General features: G+C 42.4%; 1 protein-coding gene, 1 long non-coding RNA gene and 3 other non-coding genes across 7 annotated transcripts in view; 1 reads left to right on the top strand and 4 right to left on the bottom strand.

Moving 5' to 3' along the window:
• Window positions 1-6,281: 6,281 nt before the first annotated feature.
• Window positions 6,282-15,755, bottom strand: NCL (nucleolin). 3 transcript variants are annotated; one of them, XM_011383707.1, is made up of 14 exons: window positions 15,570-15,755; window positions 14,320-14,436; window positions 12,327-12,819; window positions 11,757-11,942; window positions 11,561-11,647; window positions 11,227-11,368; window positions 10,715-10,839; window positions 9,740-9,863; window positions 9,159-9,316; window positions 8,563-8,686; window positions 8,195-8,328; window positions 7,529-7,655; window positions 6,936-7,159; window positions 6,282-6,768 (listed from the first exon to the last, which is right to left on the bottom strand). In XM_011383707.1, the coding sequence occupies exons 1-14, from the start codon at window positions 15,585-15,587 to the stop codon at window positions 6,692-6,694; spliced, it is 2,136 nt and encodes a 711-aa protein (XP_011382009.1). In that variant the 5' UTR covers window positions 15,588-15,755; the 3' UTR covers window positions 6,282-6,691. The 3 variants fall into 3 exon arrangements, with proteins under 3 accessions (XP_011382009.1, XP_023380950.1, XP_011382010.1); XM_023525182.1 differs by lacking the exon at window positions 15,570-15,755 and adding an exon at window positions 15,369-15,449; XM_011383708.2 differs by lacking the exon at window positions 15,570-15,755 and adding an exon at window positions 14,935-14,964.
• Window positions 7,334-7,470, bottom strand: LOC111733211. The gene has a single exon (XR_002777899.1). It is a non-coding gene; the product is annotated as a small nucleolar RNA SNORA75 (small nucleolar RNA).
• Window positions 7,993-8,072, bottom strand: LOC111733213. Its single transcript, XR_002777901.1, has one exon. It is a non-coding gene; the product is annotated as a small nucleolar RNA SNORD20 (small nucleolar RNA).
• LOC111733212 lies at window positions 11,451-11,520 on the bottom strand. The gene has a single exon (XR_002777900.1). It is a non-coding gene; the product is annotated as a small nucleolar RNA SNORD82 (small nucleolar RNA).
• The window catches only part of LOC111733202, a 6,017-nt gene continuing 4,521 nt past the window's right edge, over window positions 15,707-17,202 (top strand). Inside the window, exon 1 of the long non-coding RNA XR_002777884.1 lies at window positions 15,707-15,835. This is a non-coding gene — a long non-coding RNA (uncharacterized LOC111733202). The remainder of the gene's footprint in view (window positions 15,836-17,202) is intronic.

Genomic DNA, 17,202 nt, shown 5'->3' on the forward strand with positions numbered 1-17,202 from the left:
CTCTTTATTTCTAAAAGATTTTTTTTTAAATTATTTATGCCAACAGCACCTGGTCTCCCTAGGTGGTCTCCCATCCAGGTACTAACTAGGCCCGACCCTGTTTAGTTTCGGAGATCAGACATCAGGCTTATTCAGGGTGGTATTGCCATAGCAGACCATGGACCGTGGCTCCACTGCGGCGTGAACCCAGGACCTTTTGCGTGTAAAGCAGACGTGCTAACCACTACACTATGGAATCACATCCTCTAAAAGATTTAAAGTTACAAATTTCCATCTGATCAGTGCTTTACTTAGCTTCATCCCAAAATGTGTTTTCATTATGATTCACACTGTAAGATTCTCTAACTTCTCTTGTGATTTCTACTATGACCCATGCAGAAGTGTTTTTCAGAAGTGTACTTAATGTCCAAATATTTAGGGATTTTCTATTTTATTCCTGTTGTGTCAGAGAATAGATCACGTAGGTTTCTCAATCTTTGACATTTCTTGAGATTTGTTCTGAGGCCTAGGATACTTTTGTGAATGTTCCATGTGCACTTGAATGTGAGTTCTTCAGTTGTTAGGTCTAATTGGCTGACAGTGTTCATTCTGTATCATTATTGGTATGTGTATACTTAATCTATTACTAAATAAGAGGCATTAAAATCTCTATGATTGCAAATTTATCTATTTCTCCTTTAACTCTGTCAATCTTCACTTCATGTATCATAAAACTCTGTTAGTAGGTACACATTTAGGATTGCTGTTTCTGATAAAATGACCTTTTTTTATTATGAAATATCCTTCTTTTAGTTATACTCAACTTGAAATCTACTTTGTCAGATGTTAATAGAGCCACAACAGATTTCTTAAGGTTTTCATGACATATCCTTTTCCATCCTTTTACTTCAATCTTTTTCTTTGTATTTAATGTGCATCTCTTACAAATAGCTCATTAGTTTTTGCATTTTTCTTCCAGTTTGACAATCTGTGCCCTTTAATTGTTTAGTCCTTTTTCACATAATTATTGATATGATTGAGTTTAAACCCATCGTCATGCTATTTGTTTTCTCGTGTTCTATTAATCCTTGCTCTTCTAGTCTGCCTCATTGTGCATAATTTTTTAGTATTCCATCTCTTTGGAATTAGTATTCCATGTTCTCTGCCGGCTTTGCAGCTATATTTCTTTGTATTATTTTACTATTTTATTTAATAGCTGTTCTAGGGATTACAATATGCATTTTAACTTACCACAGTTTACCCTGAATTAACATTATACTAGTTAAGTAATATAAGAATCTTAAAATCATATAATTCCATTTACTTCCCCTAATTTGTGCTATTTTGGGTATACATTTTACTTTTACACATATGATAAAACCCATAATACAAGTATTGCTTTTGCTTTAGATAGTAGTCTTTCAAAGGCAATATTACTTACCATTTCCAGTGTTATTTCTTCCTGTAGATCCAGCTTTCCATCTGATATTCCTTCAGCCTGAAAAGCTTCCTTTAGCATTTCTTGAACTGAACTGCAAGTGTGCTCATGATGACTTTTCTCAGCTTCATTTAAAAATAAGTTATTTCTCCTTCATATTTGAAGACTATTTTATAGATATGGAATTCTAGATTTTTTTCTTTTGGCACTTTAAAGATATCATCTCATAGTTTTCCTGGTGAGAGTTTAGCCATCATGCTTCTAGATGTTCCTTTGCATCTCATGGAATTTTTTAGCTTACTGTTTTAAAGTTTTCTTCTTTATTTTTCAATAATTTAGTTATGAAACGCTGAAGTATAACTTTTTTCTTGGTTGGGTCTGTGGGTAGTTTTTCATAAAATTTAGAAAATTTTCAGCCATTGTTTTTCGAAGAGAGGTTTTTTCCTGCCCCAATCCTCCTCTCCTCTTCTTGGACTCAATTACACGTCAGACAATTTGATATTCTCACTGAGAGTCTGCTCAATTCTCCCCAGTCTTTTTTCTCTGTGAGCTTCAGTTTTGATAACGTAGAAGAAAAATATCTTTTCCTCTATCTTTCTAAATTCTTGGCTGGAGTCCCGGTAATAAAAGACAGATAAAAGCATACAAATTTACCTGATTTAACGTTTATGTGACAGGAGAGCCCTTATAAAGAAATGAAAACCTGAAGAGTTAAACCTGACCGTCTTTTACATTAGGTTTGATGAGTGGTTTGGGAAAATATGATAAGACTGGAAAAAAAGGGTATGAGCTAAGTGTAGAAAACTGAGGAAAACAGCAAGGCCTGTTCCTCCAAATTCTCTCAGCATCCTAAGGGGAAGGGAGGGGTGCCTCTCACATGAGGGATCTATGACTTGCTTCACAGGAGGGTCAGAAAATCCTTCCTACACCTGCCACTTTTAAATTCCACCAGCTTGAAATATTCAGTATGCCAAGGTGCCATATTTTGGGGTAGCATGTCCTGAACTCCAATTTTATTGCTGTCTTCTAGTTTATTAATCTTTTCTTCTACTATGAAGCCCTTCTAGTGAATTTTTTCAGTTCTAGATTTCCTTTTGGTTCTTGAGTTTCCATCTCTCCAGAAATTGTTTCATTAAATATATTCATCTTTTCCCGAAAATTCTTTAACATATTTATGATTAAAGTTTTTGCCCACAAATTTCAACGAGTTGTTGACTTTCTTATAGACATTTTCATACTTCATGGCACGTCCAGTAATTTTTTGCTTACTGTACTGGACATTGTATAAGATACACTATAGTGAGTCTGGATTCTGTTATCTTCCTGTGAACGCTATTGAATTTTGTTCTAGTAGGCAATTAAATTCAGGAGATTCTCCGATTATGTGAGGGCTTAGTTTTCGGCTTTGTTAGTTTGAGTCTATTTTGGTTTTGTATTTGCCTTAATCCTAGAGTTTAGTCCTTAGGCCTGGAATGTGGCTATTACTTCTAAAGTATGGTCCTTCTGAGTTTCAAAGAAAAACTCAGAAGTGTTTTATCAAAACCCCCTAACTAGGCAGAACTTAAACTCCAAACTCTTTAGCACCACTGCTGGAACCTATAGCCAGCTCTCTTACCTTTCCACCATTGTTTTCCCTGCTCACTAGAATCTTGCCCTGAACAGACACAATTCAGGACTCAGCCAAGAATTTGTAGGAAATTAGTATGCAAGTTTTCTGGCTTTCTCCTCTGTCTCCCTCATTTTCAGGAACAACTCAAACTCCAATGCAACTCCTCAGTGCAGTAAAATTCATTTTGCTTTCAACTCTATGCCTGAGGAATCATGCTGATGGGGGCGGGGAGGGGGGTACCCATAGGAAAAGCTAATTAAACATGGATCTCACCCAGTGTCCTTACCTCCTTCCAGGAATGGTACCTGCTTAGCTTTAGTTTCAGGTATTGTCCTTCGACACCTCCAAAGGTTTTTTTATATTTGTCCATAGTTTATAATTTTATCAACAGGTTGTTAGTCTGTTATAAGCCACTTGACCGTTACCAGAACCAAACTTCCTAACTGTATTGTAAATATAATACATCTCATCTAATTCATTAACACATAATTCTATCAAGAAAATTGTTCTTAAATACTTAACTATTTCGGTATAGTTTTTTCTTGTAATCCCTTTAAAAAATGATTTTGAAAACATTCTGAGGGGGGTTCAAAGGTTTTACCAGACTCCCAAAATAATGAACACAAAAATGTTAAGAACTCCTGGCCTGAAGATTTTCTACTGCTACCACCATAGGTTTTCCTACAGTTGGGGAAATTTCCCCAGGTTTCCTTAACCATCACTTACTGATACCTACTACACGTCAGGCACTGTTCTAGGCCCATAGGACAGAACAGGGAACAAAACCAAGTCCCTCCACTCAAGAGGCTGGCAGGAACATGTTCATATTTCCATGTAGAAGGACCAGCAAGAGGAATCCTCCAGACCGTTCTCCAGTTACTGGGTTCCCTTGCCAATGAGACAGCCACTGGCTCACATTAATTGGTTAAAGTCAGACTGCTGATAGGCCCTCATCATAGGGTTCTTTCCCTTCCCTCTCCACCTCAGCCTAGCGCCAGAGCCACCACTCTGGTGTGTCTGCCCAGGTTTTCTAATGATGGAAGAGAGGGAGTTTCAGGCAGGAAGGAGGGGGCTCATTGGTCAGATGAGAGAAGACTGAGCTCCAGATTTGCAGCCTTTGGTTACTGGCACCCTTAGTGAGCACAGGAGGGTGTGGGGACAGAAACCACAATGCTGACAGCTAAGGATTGGGAGGCAGGAGTGTGGTCCTTAAGAGGGAACAGACTGGCATGGAGGTAGGATCAGGAAACTTCTTTTTGATGAGAAAAACTTTTTTGACACTTTTTTTTAAAACTGAGGGGAGAGAGATGCAATAGAGGTAAATCAATCAAGCATGAATAAATGGGGTAACTCAGAGAGCCCAGGAGCAGCCTTCAATAGATTACAGTTCTTGGACACAACCGGAATCCACTTCTTGAGATTCTATAGCATCTCAAAGTGAACTTCCTAGATTCCCAGGCCCTATCACTAATCCCAGGGCGAGTTTGGAGTTAAAGAGCCACTGGCCTGAAACTTAATCTTCAGGCTTCCCTGACACCTCCATCAGGTTGCCACATTCTCGTGGATGTACTGCCACCTGCTGGAAGAATGACAAAAGTAGCAACAACCATTTGCTGAAGGGAACTGCTTTTCTAAAATGGCTGCATGCAAAGTTCTCACCCAAAGCACCAAATCAGAAACCACAGGCACCAGGGGAGGACTGGAATGTGAAATTTTATAGGACAGGACCGCAGCCGGTTATAAGACCTAGCACCCCTCTTGGGCCCTGCAGGGTGACCACCTCCATCCCCCTTAGATCCTGATTAGCATTAGCACCTCAGACTGGAAGCAGTAATTACAGGGCAGGACTGTTTCTCTCCCTTAATGCGAAGGGATAGCAGAACTTTTTCTGCCCTTGTCTTGCCCCACAGCAGGTTTACAGATGGGCTGACCAACGGCTGGTATACCATGGGCACAGTATCAGGAGCATTCCTATTGAAAAGTGTAAACTCTAAAGGCAGGGCAAATTATCTTACAAAGCAAGTTCTACCCTAGCGGTCAAGAACCACTATCAGATAGGAGTCAGGTTCAAGCCTTCCCTACCCATCTCCCAGCAAGGGAACCCACCACACCCTGCTCTGTCATCCAAGTATTGAATATGCACTGTGCTGGGCCTGAGCCTGTAGCAATGCTAATACATGCTACTAGATTGCCAAATTGCCTGTTACATTTTCAGTTTATCTTAAACCTACGGGACTACCACAAATTAAGGAGCCAGCCAAGGCAGGTAGATATCTACTTGGGAGAATGCTGTGGGGTAAGAGAGAAGGCTATCATCCTTGATGGGTCCCAGGAGACCCAAAGTTCATTCTCACAGGCCCTTTCTTTTAAAATCCAAGTTTGGGACTGATCGCCACTAACAAGGTAAATTTTAACATGTATTCACTCAGTTCTAAGCCTACTCAGCCTTATCACTTGGGCTAACTTATGACTTCGATGAGCTCCAACTGGAACTTTGAGATCTAGAAAAATCTAGGCTACCAGGGGTTCATTTTAGTTTGCCATCAGAGTACGTACTTCAGCAAAACTTCATTGGCACTTAACCCTCAAAAGCGAAGCCTTAGTCCTGCTTTAAGTCCTTCCTATTTGGAACAGAACTGCTAAGTGGTGGTGAAGTGCCACGTGGCTTAGATGTCATCACACTAGTGAAACTCATAACCAGGACAAAACTTATCCACTTTATAGCCTTTAGGTTGCTTTATAAATTTAATTCTACCAGTATATTTTTACTTGGCATTTTTTAGTAGTCTGATTATAACAGTTGAGTCCACAGGCTTTTGGACTTGGGTGTCCTGGGTTCAAAATCTTGGCTGTACACCACCTGGGGCACCATTTTCCAGCTAAATCCATATTAATCCTTTGATCGAATGTCTCATGTGGCCTTTAACTTATCAGAAGTAGAGGTGGGGGAGTACTTAATAGATGGAATATCTGAGCACTAAACACATTACAAAACCGACGGACTTTCTTGCCAGTTTAACCTGAAGTTGCTGGGAGACTTACTCTCAAACAAGCCTTTCATGCCACAACACAAGCGCAGCTACAGAAAGCTGGTGACTTCAGCCATTTCACCAAAACTAGTGGCCGGGATACTTGAAACGAAAGCATCAAGCATTTCCATTAGGGGTGTGTTGGATCTGGAGTGGCAGAACAAACTGGGTTTGCCATGCTCTACCTTCAGCCATATTCCAGGAGAAACGCTCTAGGAAGTAGAAGTCTGGCACCAGAGTTTAGGACTTTTAATTTGTCCCAAAGTTGCTGAAGCAAAATCATGATAAAACATTCTGCTTTCCTTTACAACCCCCCAACACGAAAAAAAAAAAAAAAAAAAACTATTTGTAGGAAAAAAATGGTTTTGTACATAGGAAGAAACAATATAAATTCAAAACTTACAGATAAGGGTTAGCTCTATCACTCATCTCTTTAAAAAGTTTATATGAATATCCAGTCAAAACCAACAGGGTATCTCCCTTGAAATGTTATCTATATGGATTTCCAAGTAGACCACAGGACTGTATACTGTCTTGGAATGTCCTTAGAAGGCTCTGTCATTGATCAGGTAACAGAGTAAAAACCCCAGAGTCCTTTCTTTCAAATGGAAGAAGGAAAGACAGGGATAGAAGAAACTATTCAAACTTCGTCTTCTTTCCTTGTGGCTTGTGGTCGCCGCCGCCTCCTCTGCCTCCTCTGAAGCCACCTCGCCCTGCAGGAAGGCAAGACATCATTAAAGAACGAGAGCAAAGCTGCAAGGAGTCCTCCCCTCCTCAGAGTGATTAGCAATAATTAATTTAAGGACCCAAGTTCTGAAGTGCACGTGCCACGTGCTGTCCAGTGTATACACAGAGGTAGCCAGCCCTCTATGCTGCTTACCTCCAAAGCCTCCCCGGCCTCTGCCACCAAATCCACCTCGGCCACCTCTGCCACCACCTCGGCCTCCGAAGCCGCCTCTGCCTCCACCACGACCCCCGAAGCCACCTTCACCCTTAGGCTTGGCCCAGTCCAAAGTAACTTTGTTTCCATCAATTTCACCATCTTCCATGGCCTCCTTGGCGGCTTTGGCATCTTCCTCACTGTTGAAGTCTACAAACCCAAACCTAAAACACCGAAAGAAATTACCCATTATAAAGCAGAGTTACAGAATAAGTGCAAAGTTAACCTCACATGCTGGACAGTGATCCCACAGAAAGTAGCCTTGCTCAATTGAGAAAAAACCAAGAGTAGCTCTCTATGGAAAGCTGAAACCGGTTTTACTGATAACCTGAACCACAGAATGTCTCACAGAACAGCAGAATCTACCTCTGTGAAGACAGAAGGCAAAACAATGCTAGCTCTGTGAATTGTCTCTTCTTCTCGTGCGAATCCATAAACTGCCACGGAGCGACAGAAAGGAGCTCAATGAGAAGACACACGAGGCGGGAGGTCTTTGTTGGGCAGACACTGAACACCTATTTCCTGCATCTTACCCTTTGGAAGATCCAGTCTCCCGGTCCGTGACTATCCTTGCCCGAACAGAGCCGTCAAATGACTCCTTTAATGTCTCTTCTGTAGTCTCCTCAGACAGACCTTTGACAAACAGAGTCTTGGATGGCTCTGAGGAAAACAAAAAGCACACCTTTTACTTTAAATCTCAATTTATAATGATGAGATGCTAGATTTGTATAACATTTAGTATCTGACTACTGGCTAAGAATGCTTGTCTTAGCAGAAGCTAGCCTTTCATTTGAAGGGTCTGTATGAAAAGTAATCTTACCCAACTAATACTTAAAGCAAAGGGGCTTAAAACAACTACCATCTCAAGTTTACCTTGACCACCAAAGCAGTTCAATTCCTGCCTGAGATCTTTTATGGAAAGGAGAACCAACTCAAACAAGTGAGACAGATATAAAGCAGACAGCTACAATGGGCAAATCCTGCCGAGCTGACATGGCTGGATCAGAACTTGACTATCTAGAGGAATTTTCTTGGGATTTCATCAATTATTTCTCAGATAATCAATCATCATATCCAGTAGCATGTCAGCAACAACAACAACAAAAAAAACAAACATTCACCTCTAGATCTGACTAAAAAGTTAAAACATGGCACTAAGGAGAGCGACTCCCCACCACACCCTGTTAATAGCAACTTACGGCTTCTCGCATTAGGTGATCCCCTGGGTCCTTGCAACTCCAGCCTGATTGCTCTGCCCTCAATTTCTCTTTTATTACAGGAATTTAAAGCTTCTTTAGCATCTTCAAATGAAGCAAACTCTATAAATGCATACCTGCGGACAAAGTCAATATTTAGAATACATTACCTAGGGCATGGCTCCTCTACAATCACACCTGATACCATCAAGCCTTTTCCCTCAAGCACAGGTTTAAATGATGCTCTTTATTTTACACTGATTTTGTTTTAGTTAAAATGATTCAACTTCTGCGAACAGCCAGGAAATCATGACTTTACCTATTAAAGACACTCTTATCACCCATAACTAACATAAAAATAATTATTTTACCCTTTAGATTTGCCATTTTGGTTCTGGGGCACTTTGATAAAAGTTGCCTTCTCAAATACTTCCTGAAGAGTTTCTTCTGTTGCGCTGTAGGAGAGGTTGCTTAAAACCAGAGTTTTTGATTCACCTACAAATAGAGAGATGCCAAATTATGACTCAAACAGTGGTTCCCAACTTCAATTACAACTCTACGTTGTTCACAAGAATGTCTATACTTAGAAGTAACACGCCAATGTTGATGCAGGTGGAATCCCACTTGTTACGCAACAAATGTACTGTAACGTCCTGCTTCTTCCATGCCTGTTCAGATGTGTAAACTGACCACTGATCTGTCTTACAGAACATAATTTTAAGATGCGTATGATGTAAGTTATTTAAAGTATAAAACACACAAAGGAAACTCGATTTGTCTATGTTCTAATGCAAAATGGTTTCGTGTAGCTCTTACTCAAGACACTAATTACTATTACCAACAGAAATGTAACCTATCTAATCTACAACTGCAACCAAGTAATCAGTCAACTTTATATAAATGCAAAGATGCAAATGATCTCCTGCCACCAATTCTAGAACCCTGTAGAAAACTTATAAATTCTTACCACTCCAAGTGCTATTCTTTCCACCTCTATAGTCTTGACTTTGACCTTTCTCTCCGGTATAGTACAAGGAAATAGATCGTCCATCTATCTCTGTTCCCTGCTTTTCTTCCAACGTTTTCTCTGCATCGGCTTCCGTTTTAAATTCTATATAAGCAATCCTGCAATGGGGAAAAAAACGTTAAGAACTTGCTCGTTTTTTAAAACCATGTTAATTTTTAACACAAATGTTTTAATCTCAACATGACCCTTTTCACACTAACAAATAGTCTGTCATCTTCCACTTTTCAATTAAAACTTTCCTCCCACTACAAAGTTTGCCAAGTACTCCTAGAAATTTAACCCCACCTCACTGCAATTATTACTTACGTAGCCATTTACTGTAGGCACATTTTGTAGTCCTTTATACATATTAACTCATGTTTTAAAATCAATCTGAATTACGTTATCTTATCCCCACTGTATAAACAGAAAATTGAGGCACAGATATGCCCCCAAATCATGCACCTAAAAAGATGCATCAACACTTTTAAAGAAATGTATTAATTTTAATAACTCAACATTCCAGTAGACAGGAAACATACCCTTTACTCTTTCCATCCTTGCTGACTAATCTGATCTCCATAGCATCTTCAAACACTTCTTTTAATTCATCCTGAGTAACTTTATAAGGCAGATTTTTAGCCAAAAGTGTTCTTGCATCTCGATCTAGATAAATAAAGAAATGAAATGGATGAGTTAAAAGACCTTTCTCCTCACAAAGATAAAGACTGACCAATAAAAAAGCTCTGTTTAAAAAATAATTTGAGACTCTACAATGTACAAGACACTCTGCTAATACGGAGATACACAGCACTGGCAAGACTGAAGCTGCTGTCGCAAATGACATCAAAATGCTGGATACTTAGAACTCAACCTGGAGTAGGTGCTCAGTATTTTTAATTTAAAAAGTCGTGAGCACACACCTGAAACATGACGGTGTATGAATACAAAGAGTAGCCAGGGATCTGATTTAGTTTCAGTGAGGAAAGGCCTCTCTCTACATTCATGGAGGTAGTTACACGTTGTTTTATTGTGCTTCGCAGATGCATTACTTTTCTTACCAACTTTTGAAATTTTTTTTTATTTTTGTTCAAATTTCTCTTTTACAGTAAAACTGCTGAGGTAATGGCCTCACTCTACCACCTCTCTTTGGAAAAAATGCTAGATATTGCATTTTTTCCAAATTGAAGTCCCTACCAGCAAAAAGGCTGTAACTCCTTTATTGTGATACTCTACTATGGTGGTCTGAAACTGAACTCGAAGTATCTCCGAGGTATGCCTATACATGTAACCAATTCTTTTTCTAATTAAGTCTATTCTTGCTTGCCTGACTTGAGAATTTTTAACACCAGCAAGCAACACCAGTCACTGTTGTAAACATTTAATGCTTTAACTCATTAATTCTTACAACAGTGAGGAAATCAAAAAAGATTTTAACTGTTGAACCTGGCCAATTAGCCTAGAAACATATTAACAAATTACCTATCAGTGTCAAAATTACCTAAAACCGTACATACCTTTTTTACTGTCTTTTCCCTTTGGTTTTTCTAGTTTGATTTCATTGCCAAAGACTTTTAAACCAGTGAGTTCCAAGGCTTTTTCCAGGTCTTCAGCAGATTCAAAATCCACATAGCCAAACTTCCTTTAAGGTGACAGGCAAGAACAAAAGTAGAGGTTTGAAAATAAACAAAAGCCACATTAACATATGTTTTAGCCAAGCAGCAACACTAACATAATGGTGGAAACCAGGATTAAGTAAAAAACCACCTGTTCTATTTAATAAGATAAAGTCAGGCTCTGTAACCTGGGATACAACAGAACCAAGTCTTAAATACCAAAACCTGATGGAAGCTCACCTTTGAGACTGTCTTTATTAGCTACACTGCTCATCACAATTGACAATAATATCTAACAAAAAAACCTGTCCAAGCATCAAAGGACAATCCTGAATCGTTAAAAGCATCCGCTATCATGACCGTTTGGGTCTAATAATCTTAAAGATAAGCACTATGGCATACCACCCACTCACCTAGACACACCAATTCTGACATCCACAACAGCGAGATCGTTTTTAGCAAAAACGTCACTGATACCGGTTTTTAATTCAGGAGCAGATTTGTTGAAGTTCAGGTTTCCAACAAAGAGATTGAAAGCTGTAGTTGGTTCTGTGGCTATACAAAAAAAACGAATTCAAATTAGTCTATTTGTAAAATACGACAGAAATTTAACTTCTAGTATAAATTTCTATGAATAGCACATCAGCACATTACAATGCAACATCGGGTTTCAGCATTAAGTCCCTTTGCTGTTCATCACTTGTGCCATGGGGTGCCCCCCTAGTCCCCAACAATTCTGCAAGTTACCTTCCACTTTCTGTTTCTTGGCTTCGGGAGCTGCTTTCTGTTTGGCCATTTCCTTCTTTCGTTTTCCAGGAGCTTCTTTGACAGGCTCTGGACAAGATTTCAAACAACCCGTGTCACCCATAAATAGTCACTCATATTCAAGTACCTCCTTTAAACAGAACGCTTATCAATATACTGTAGATTCTAATTCGATTACCTTCCTCCTCCTCCTCTTCCTCCTCCTCTTCCTCATCATCCTCCTCCTCCTCCTCATCGTCATCTTCATCATCCTCCTCCTCTTCATCTTCATCCTCAGCGGTGCTCTTGGCCTTCACAGGAACAGCCTTTGCAGGGGTTTTCTTGCCTTTGGCTGGTGTAATTTCCATAGGTTCTTCTTCAGAGTCTGAAAGAAACCACCCAGTCAAAAACTCAAGATTATCCCCAAACCCACATTAGTTCTAGGAAAATCTAAAGGAAAAGAAATGCAAAACTTGTCAATGCCACTGTACTTTGTAGTCAGAGCAAGAACAGATTACTTGGAAACAAAACCCTACATTACAAAACACACAGAATGTGCTGTTTTAAGCATATTCTCGGGGCAGGCAATCACTCTTGGGGTACCCCTTCAGTGCACCACAACCAGCCCAGAGCTCTGGGAGGATTTTTATCTAATCTCAGGTTGTCATGAAGGAGTACATCTGCATGTTGCTGCCCACCAAGCTCACCTCTCCTCTATCTTGCAAACAAAAAAGAGCCCAAGGATGACCAGGCCAAAAGAACGCCTTACCATCTTCTTCGTCATCGTCGTCGTCGTCGTCATCTTCATCATCATCGTCGTCCTCATCCTCATCATCATCTGAGGCAGGAGCAGCAGCTGCTGCTTTCATCACTGCTGGCTCAAATTCATCCTCATCTTCATCCTCCTCCTCTTCATCCTCATCCTCCTCTTCACTGTCATCATCTTCCTCATCACTGTCTTCCTTCTTGGCATTTTTGCCATTCTTTGCTCCCTTGGCTGGGGTGGCTGCTCCCTTCTTACCAGGAGTTGCAACCAATGCTTTGCCTGGTGTGGCTCCCTTCTTGCCAGGTGTTGCTACTGCTTTGGCTGGCGTAACTGCTGCCTTTTTTCCAGGGGCTGGCGTAGCTGCTGCCTTTTTTCCAGGGGTAACAACTGCTTTCTTGGCCGGTGTGGCAACTGCAACCTTTTTTGTTGGAGAAACCATCACCTTCTTTGCTGGAGTTGTGGTAGCTTTCTTGCCTTTCTTCTGAGGAATGATAACCTCAAGAATTAAAATAAAAGTATGTTATCAAACTCAAAGAGGAAGCCTTGGTCCTATAAATGAATGCTAAATTCTGGCACTGCCTCTGGTTCAAGACCACATGCCTTAGACATGTTAGCATGTTAAACTGCAGGGTCATGTCCTTCTGCACACCTCCGAGGTCAGAGTCATTTTCAGATAAAATATCTAAGCATAAGGAATTCTTAACTTGAAATACCTATGAATTTCTGTACCTTGTATTTTATAATTGCTTCAGCATTAAAGCAGCACACCCTAAAATGGACTCTGAAAAAGTCCCGGTTCAAGATGGCAAACACATAGGTAAACGCTATGCTTTCCTCCTCCCATGACCACATTAAAATTACAATGGAATTATAGAACAAGTAAGCTAGAGAACCATCTGAAGACCAGCTGAACCGAAGTCCTATGACTAAAGAACCCACATCAAGACTGGTGTCTACATATGTCAAAACTCAACCAAGTGTACACCTTACGTATGTTTGCTTATTTGTACTTCAATTATATCTGAATGAAACTGTTAAAAAACACACAATTTTCTAAAATCTAAAAAATGGACTCTGAAAACAGACTGCTGAAAATAGTACGAACATTACATGTTGCTTTAAAGATTATGACTTGATTTATATAACTAAAGCCTTGCATTTTGTAAGATCCCTCTATTAAGTATTATTAAATCATCTGGGGTTCTTATAGTGGGTGGTGGTATAAAATTCACTGAAAAGCTCATTTTAGGACCAGAAACAAAATGAGTACCAAACAGGGTGGACAGTTAATCCTTACAAAATTAATACAAATTAAAAAAACGAGCCCTCAGCCTGACGAAAATATTCATCTACATTTAAGTCACACTCAAAGCCACTTTTTGTTGACAAGTTTTAACAGATACAATGTTAGAAAACCTTTACTAAATTCTAAACAAAAAATGAGCAAATACAGTGATTAGTTGTCTTTATAGGAAGCAAACAGCCAGGAGTGCCAAACAGGGTCAATGCAAAAATCAAAGGGAGGTGGCAACCCTCACTCCACACCAAGAACTTGCTGTAACACAGTGACTCGCATTACAAAACTCACATGTGAAGAACAGAGACCTGCTTGAAGCATAGGAAAGGAAATCTGCTAAGGTTAATCTGAGACCTGAAAGTAATGCCATTCAGAGGGCAGTTAGTTGTCCAAGCTGTTTCCTCATCTAGCATGAGGGGCTAACATGTTCAAACTGGAAAAAAACATGGATTTACATCACTACACTAAGCCCTGCAGAGCACACATAAAAAAAGAAACGCCTCTAATCTTTCCCTCAAGCTCATCCAAATACATACATATCCTTACGGTACCTTGACAGGTCAATGAATAGTCTGTAAAACCACCATATATGAAATACAATCCTTTTTATGCCAGTATCTTCAGACATCCAATACCACCCCCCTTTTTTGCTCTTCATCTTGTAGTTCTGTTATTCTGCATTCAATTGTACATAATTACCTCTTCTCCACTGCTTTCATCTTCTTCATCTTCTGACATTTCCTCATCTTCACTATCTTCTTCTACCTCCTTTGGGGGAGGTGCCATTTTCTTGGGGTCACCTTGATTTTTACCAGCCTAAAACAGACACATTAGTACATTACAACCCCTAATTTTCAGATCATTCATATTTTTGCCATCATTCTTCATAGCATAATCCAGTCATCCCCCTTCTCAGAACCCACGTTGCATACTGTCGAAAACGACATTAACTAAAAACTACTCTTGGTGTCAGTGTTAGCAATCTTCCACACTTTTCCTGTCAAGTCCTACAAAAGCCAACCTTAGGATAAAAAGGCAACTTCAAGGAAATCATCTCCCTCTTCTGTTGTCTTCCTTAAGCACATCATTTCTAAAAACTATACTTCCAGAATCGACCCTTACACATCAGTCCAACTTTTTCATACTCAGTAACCCATAATGAGACCATTTTAATGGCCAAGAATCCACAGCCCGTCACTCGGGGGAAAACTACCTCAAAAAAGACTTTGGTAAATTCTGGCACCTTATTCCACCGCCCTCCTGATTTAAAGTAGGACAACTTTTTTAAAAAAAAAAAATCACGTCTTAACCTACCTTCGGTCCCCTCATGAAGTGTTCCTTTCCCAGGGAAAGGACCCCGCCCCCGCCAGACCCACCGGGGCCACGTGGGGATACCTCACGGGCCACCACGTGCGCGCAGCGCCGCACAGGGAGCACGCGGCAGGGCCTCTTTCCGGAGCCCGCCTCGACTGCGCCCGCCGGAGCGGAGAGCCCGCAGGCCGCCAGTCCCCGGCCTGAAGCAATCCCGTCGCTGCCCGCCTCAAAGCCGAGACCCCTCCGGAGAGGCCGGGCCCGACGCGGCGCAGCCCACGTGGCGGGCCGCGCACCCGGGCACGTGCGTCAGGAGGCGGGGCCCCGCTCGCGCCCGGAGCAGGAGTCCGGCCTCCTCCCTCCACGCTGACGCCCAGCGCCCCCTCTCCGCGCTCAATCCTGAGGTCTTTCCCCCCCTCATCAACTACCCGCAGCACCTGCCGAAGCTCTTCACCTCGCCACCAAGTCGCCAAAAGCCGCGAGACCTCCCCGCTAATCACGCGAGACTTCCCGCAGCATGGCGCCCTCGAACGCGCCCGGGACGGCGCGGAGGCCCTCCTCCTCGCGGCGCCGCGCGCGCGCGCGCTCCTCGGGAAACAGGCCTCGATGTCCGTGGTTGCAAGCGCGAAGCCTCTTACCTTTGCGAGCTTCACCATGATGGCGGCTAATAACGGCGGAGCGTGTGGCAGGCGAGTGGCGCAGATGAGCCCGAAGGAACCCAACGACGTCGATGGCGGCCGCTGGTACTGAAGACTCGGAGCGCGTACGCTTGGCTGCCAGCTAGAGCTCGAGACTGAGGCGAAAGACTGAGCCTGCCCAGTAATCGCCTCTGGAAAGGCGACGACGGCACCCTCGTGACTCCTTTTCGACCAACCAGAGTTCGCGCTCATCCCATGAGCCAACCGTGAGCCTCTGTCGAGAGCGGCGCGGGGCGGGGCGCGGGCGGGAGTGGGCGGGCCGAGGCGGCCAGAAGAGAGGGAGGAGAGTCGGTTTCGGCGCCTGGGGGGCGGGACTCGCTTTGTGCAAAGCCGGCGCTGATTGGGCGCTGGGCGCACGGTTCCGAAGTGTCCCTCCGCGGCCTGCGCTCCCGGCGCCTGCGCCGTGGGATGGATATTTTTTGGCGCCGCGTGTGTCGGCTTCTGGGGGCGGTCGGTCTTGGTGATCTTCGGGACCCTAATGTGTCCGAATCCTGTCGACTCGAGTGGAGTTTCTTTGCGGTCCCGTCTCTCGTTTCACGCTCAGCCTCGAGGCGGCCTTGAAGGAAGGAGTTTGTCCCCCGTTTCCGTGCTGATGAGCCCGAGACCTTCGGAGACCACAGGTTCACAACGCCCCAGGCTGAGGCCCACCTTTTCCCCGCGCGACTACGAATCAGTGCTAGAAAATCCCCCTATGTGCAGGTGATTCCCTTCCCTGGTCACGTGCCTTAAATTGCCTCCTGAGAGCTGTTAATAAAGGCAGTCTTGCGTGTTTCTCTGGTTTACTGTCGGTAGCGCACAAACAAAACTAATCTCAACCCCGCGTTAGGTATTCCAATGGAAACCGGTTGGGGAAGATAACTTTCTGGTGGTCACAGGATGTTACAACTGCGGGATGGGGAGAGGAACTTGGTCAGGCTCACCACGGTGCCACGCTTTTGACCATCCACAAGTTCTCTCTTTGTTATTTGGGACTAAAATGTGGCTGAGTCTGTTACCAGATGGTCCAGGAGGAGTATGTCAAAGGAGCCGAGGGAAAAGTTCCCTCCATGGCGGAGGCACATTAGAGTCTTTGTGCTTTTGCCAATTATTCAGTTAGGTCACTGTGGACAATCTTAACCCAGACCACTGCCTTCAGTTTAGAGCTTGCCTAGGATATATCCTGGGTATTTGATACCTAATTGTTCTACAAAACCAGGATACTTTCAGCTACGACCGTATTTCCCCAATTGAACTAATGTTCAGAATCACCTCTGGAGATTCTAATTAAAGAGGTCTGGGCTGAGGCTCAGAATTTTGTATCTTAACAAAGGCTCCTGGGGGTTCTGGTGAGCAATCAAGTTATTTTGCAATTCTTAGGGACTCTACTGGGACTAAGTGTATAGAAAACCCACAGCTACCCACTGATCAGGGAGGAGGCTGGGGCGGGTTCTGTGGTCTACACCCTGCCTTCTGATGATCTGTGGAAAGCCCGTGAGGAGAGTCATATTTCAAACTCTGGGATGGGGGCTGACGGAACATTTAGTGGGAGATGGGACAGAAAGAACAGCATGCGCAAGGCATGGAGGAATAAGAC

The sequence above is a fragment of the Pteropus vampyrus genome, unplaced genomic scaffold (genome assembly GCF_000151845.1).
Source record: "Pteropus vampyrus isolate Shadow unplaced genomic scaffold, Pvam_2.0 Scaffold539, whole genome shotgun sequence".
NCBI lineage: Eukaryota > Metazoa > Chordata > Mammalia > Chiroptera > Pteropodidae > Pteropus > Pteropus vampyrus.

What these genes read in the sequence shown, in the direction of transcription:
- NCL (XM_011383707.1), bottom strand. An exon ending in GGGAAAAGACAGTAAAAAAG is followed by an intron (nt 9,864 to 10,714) that starts GTATGTACGGTT and finishes TTATTTATCTAG; the next exon opens with ATCGAGATGCAAGAACACTT. An exon ending in ATCACCTAATGCGAGAAGCC is followed by an intron (nt 7,656 to 8,194) that starts GTAAGTTGCTAT and finishes TGTTTTCCTCAG; the next exon opens with AGCCATCCAAGACTCTGTTT.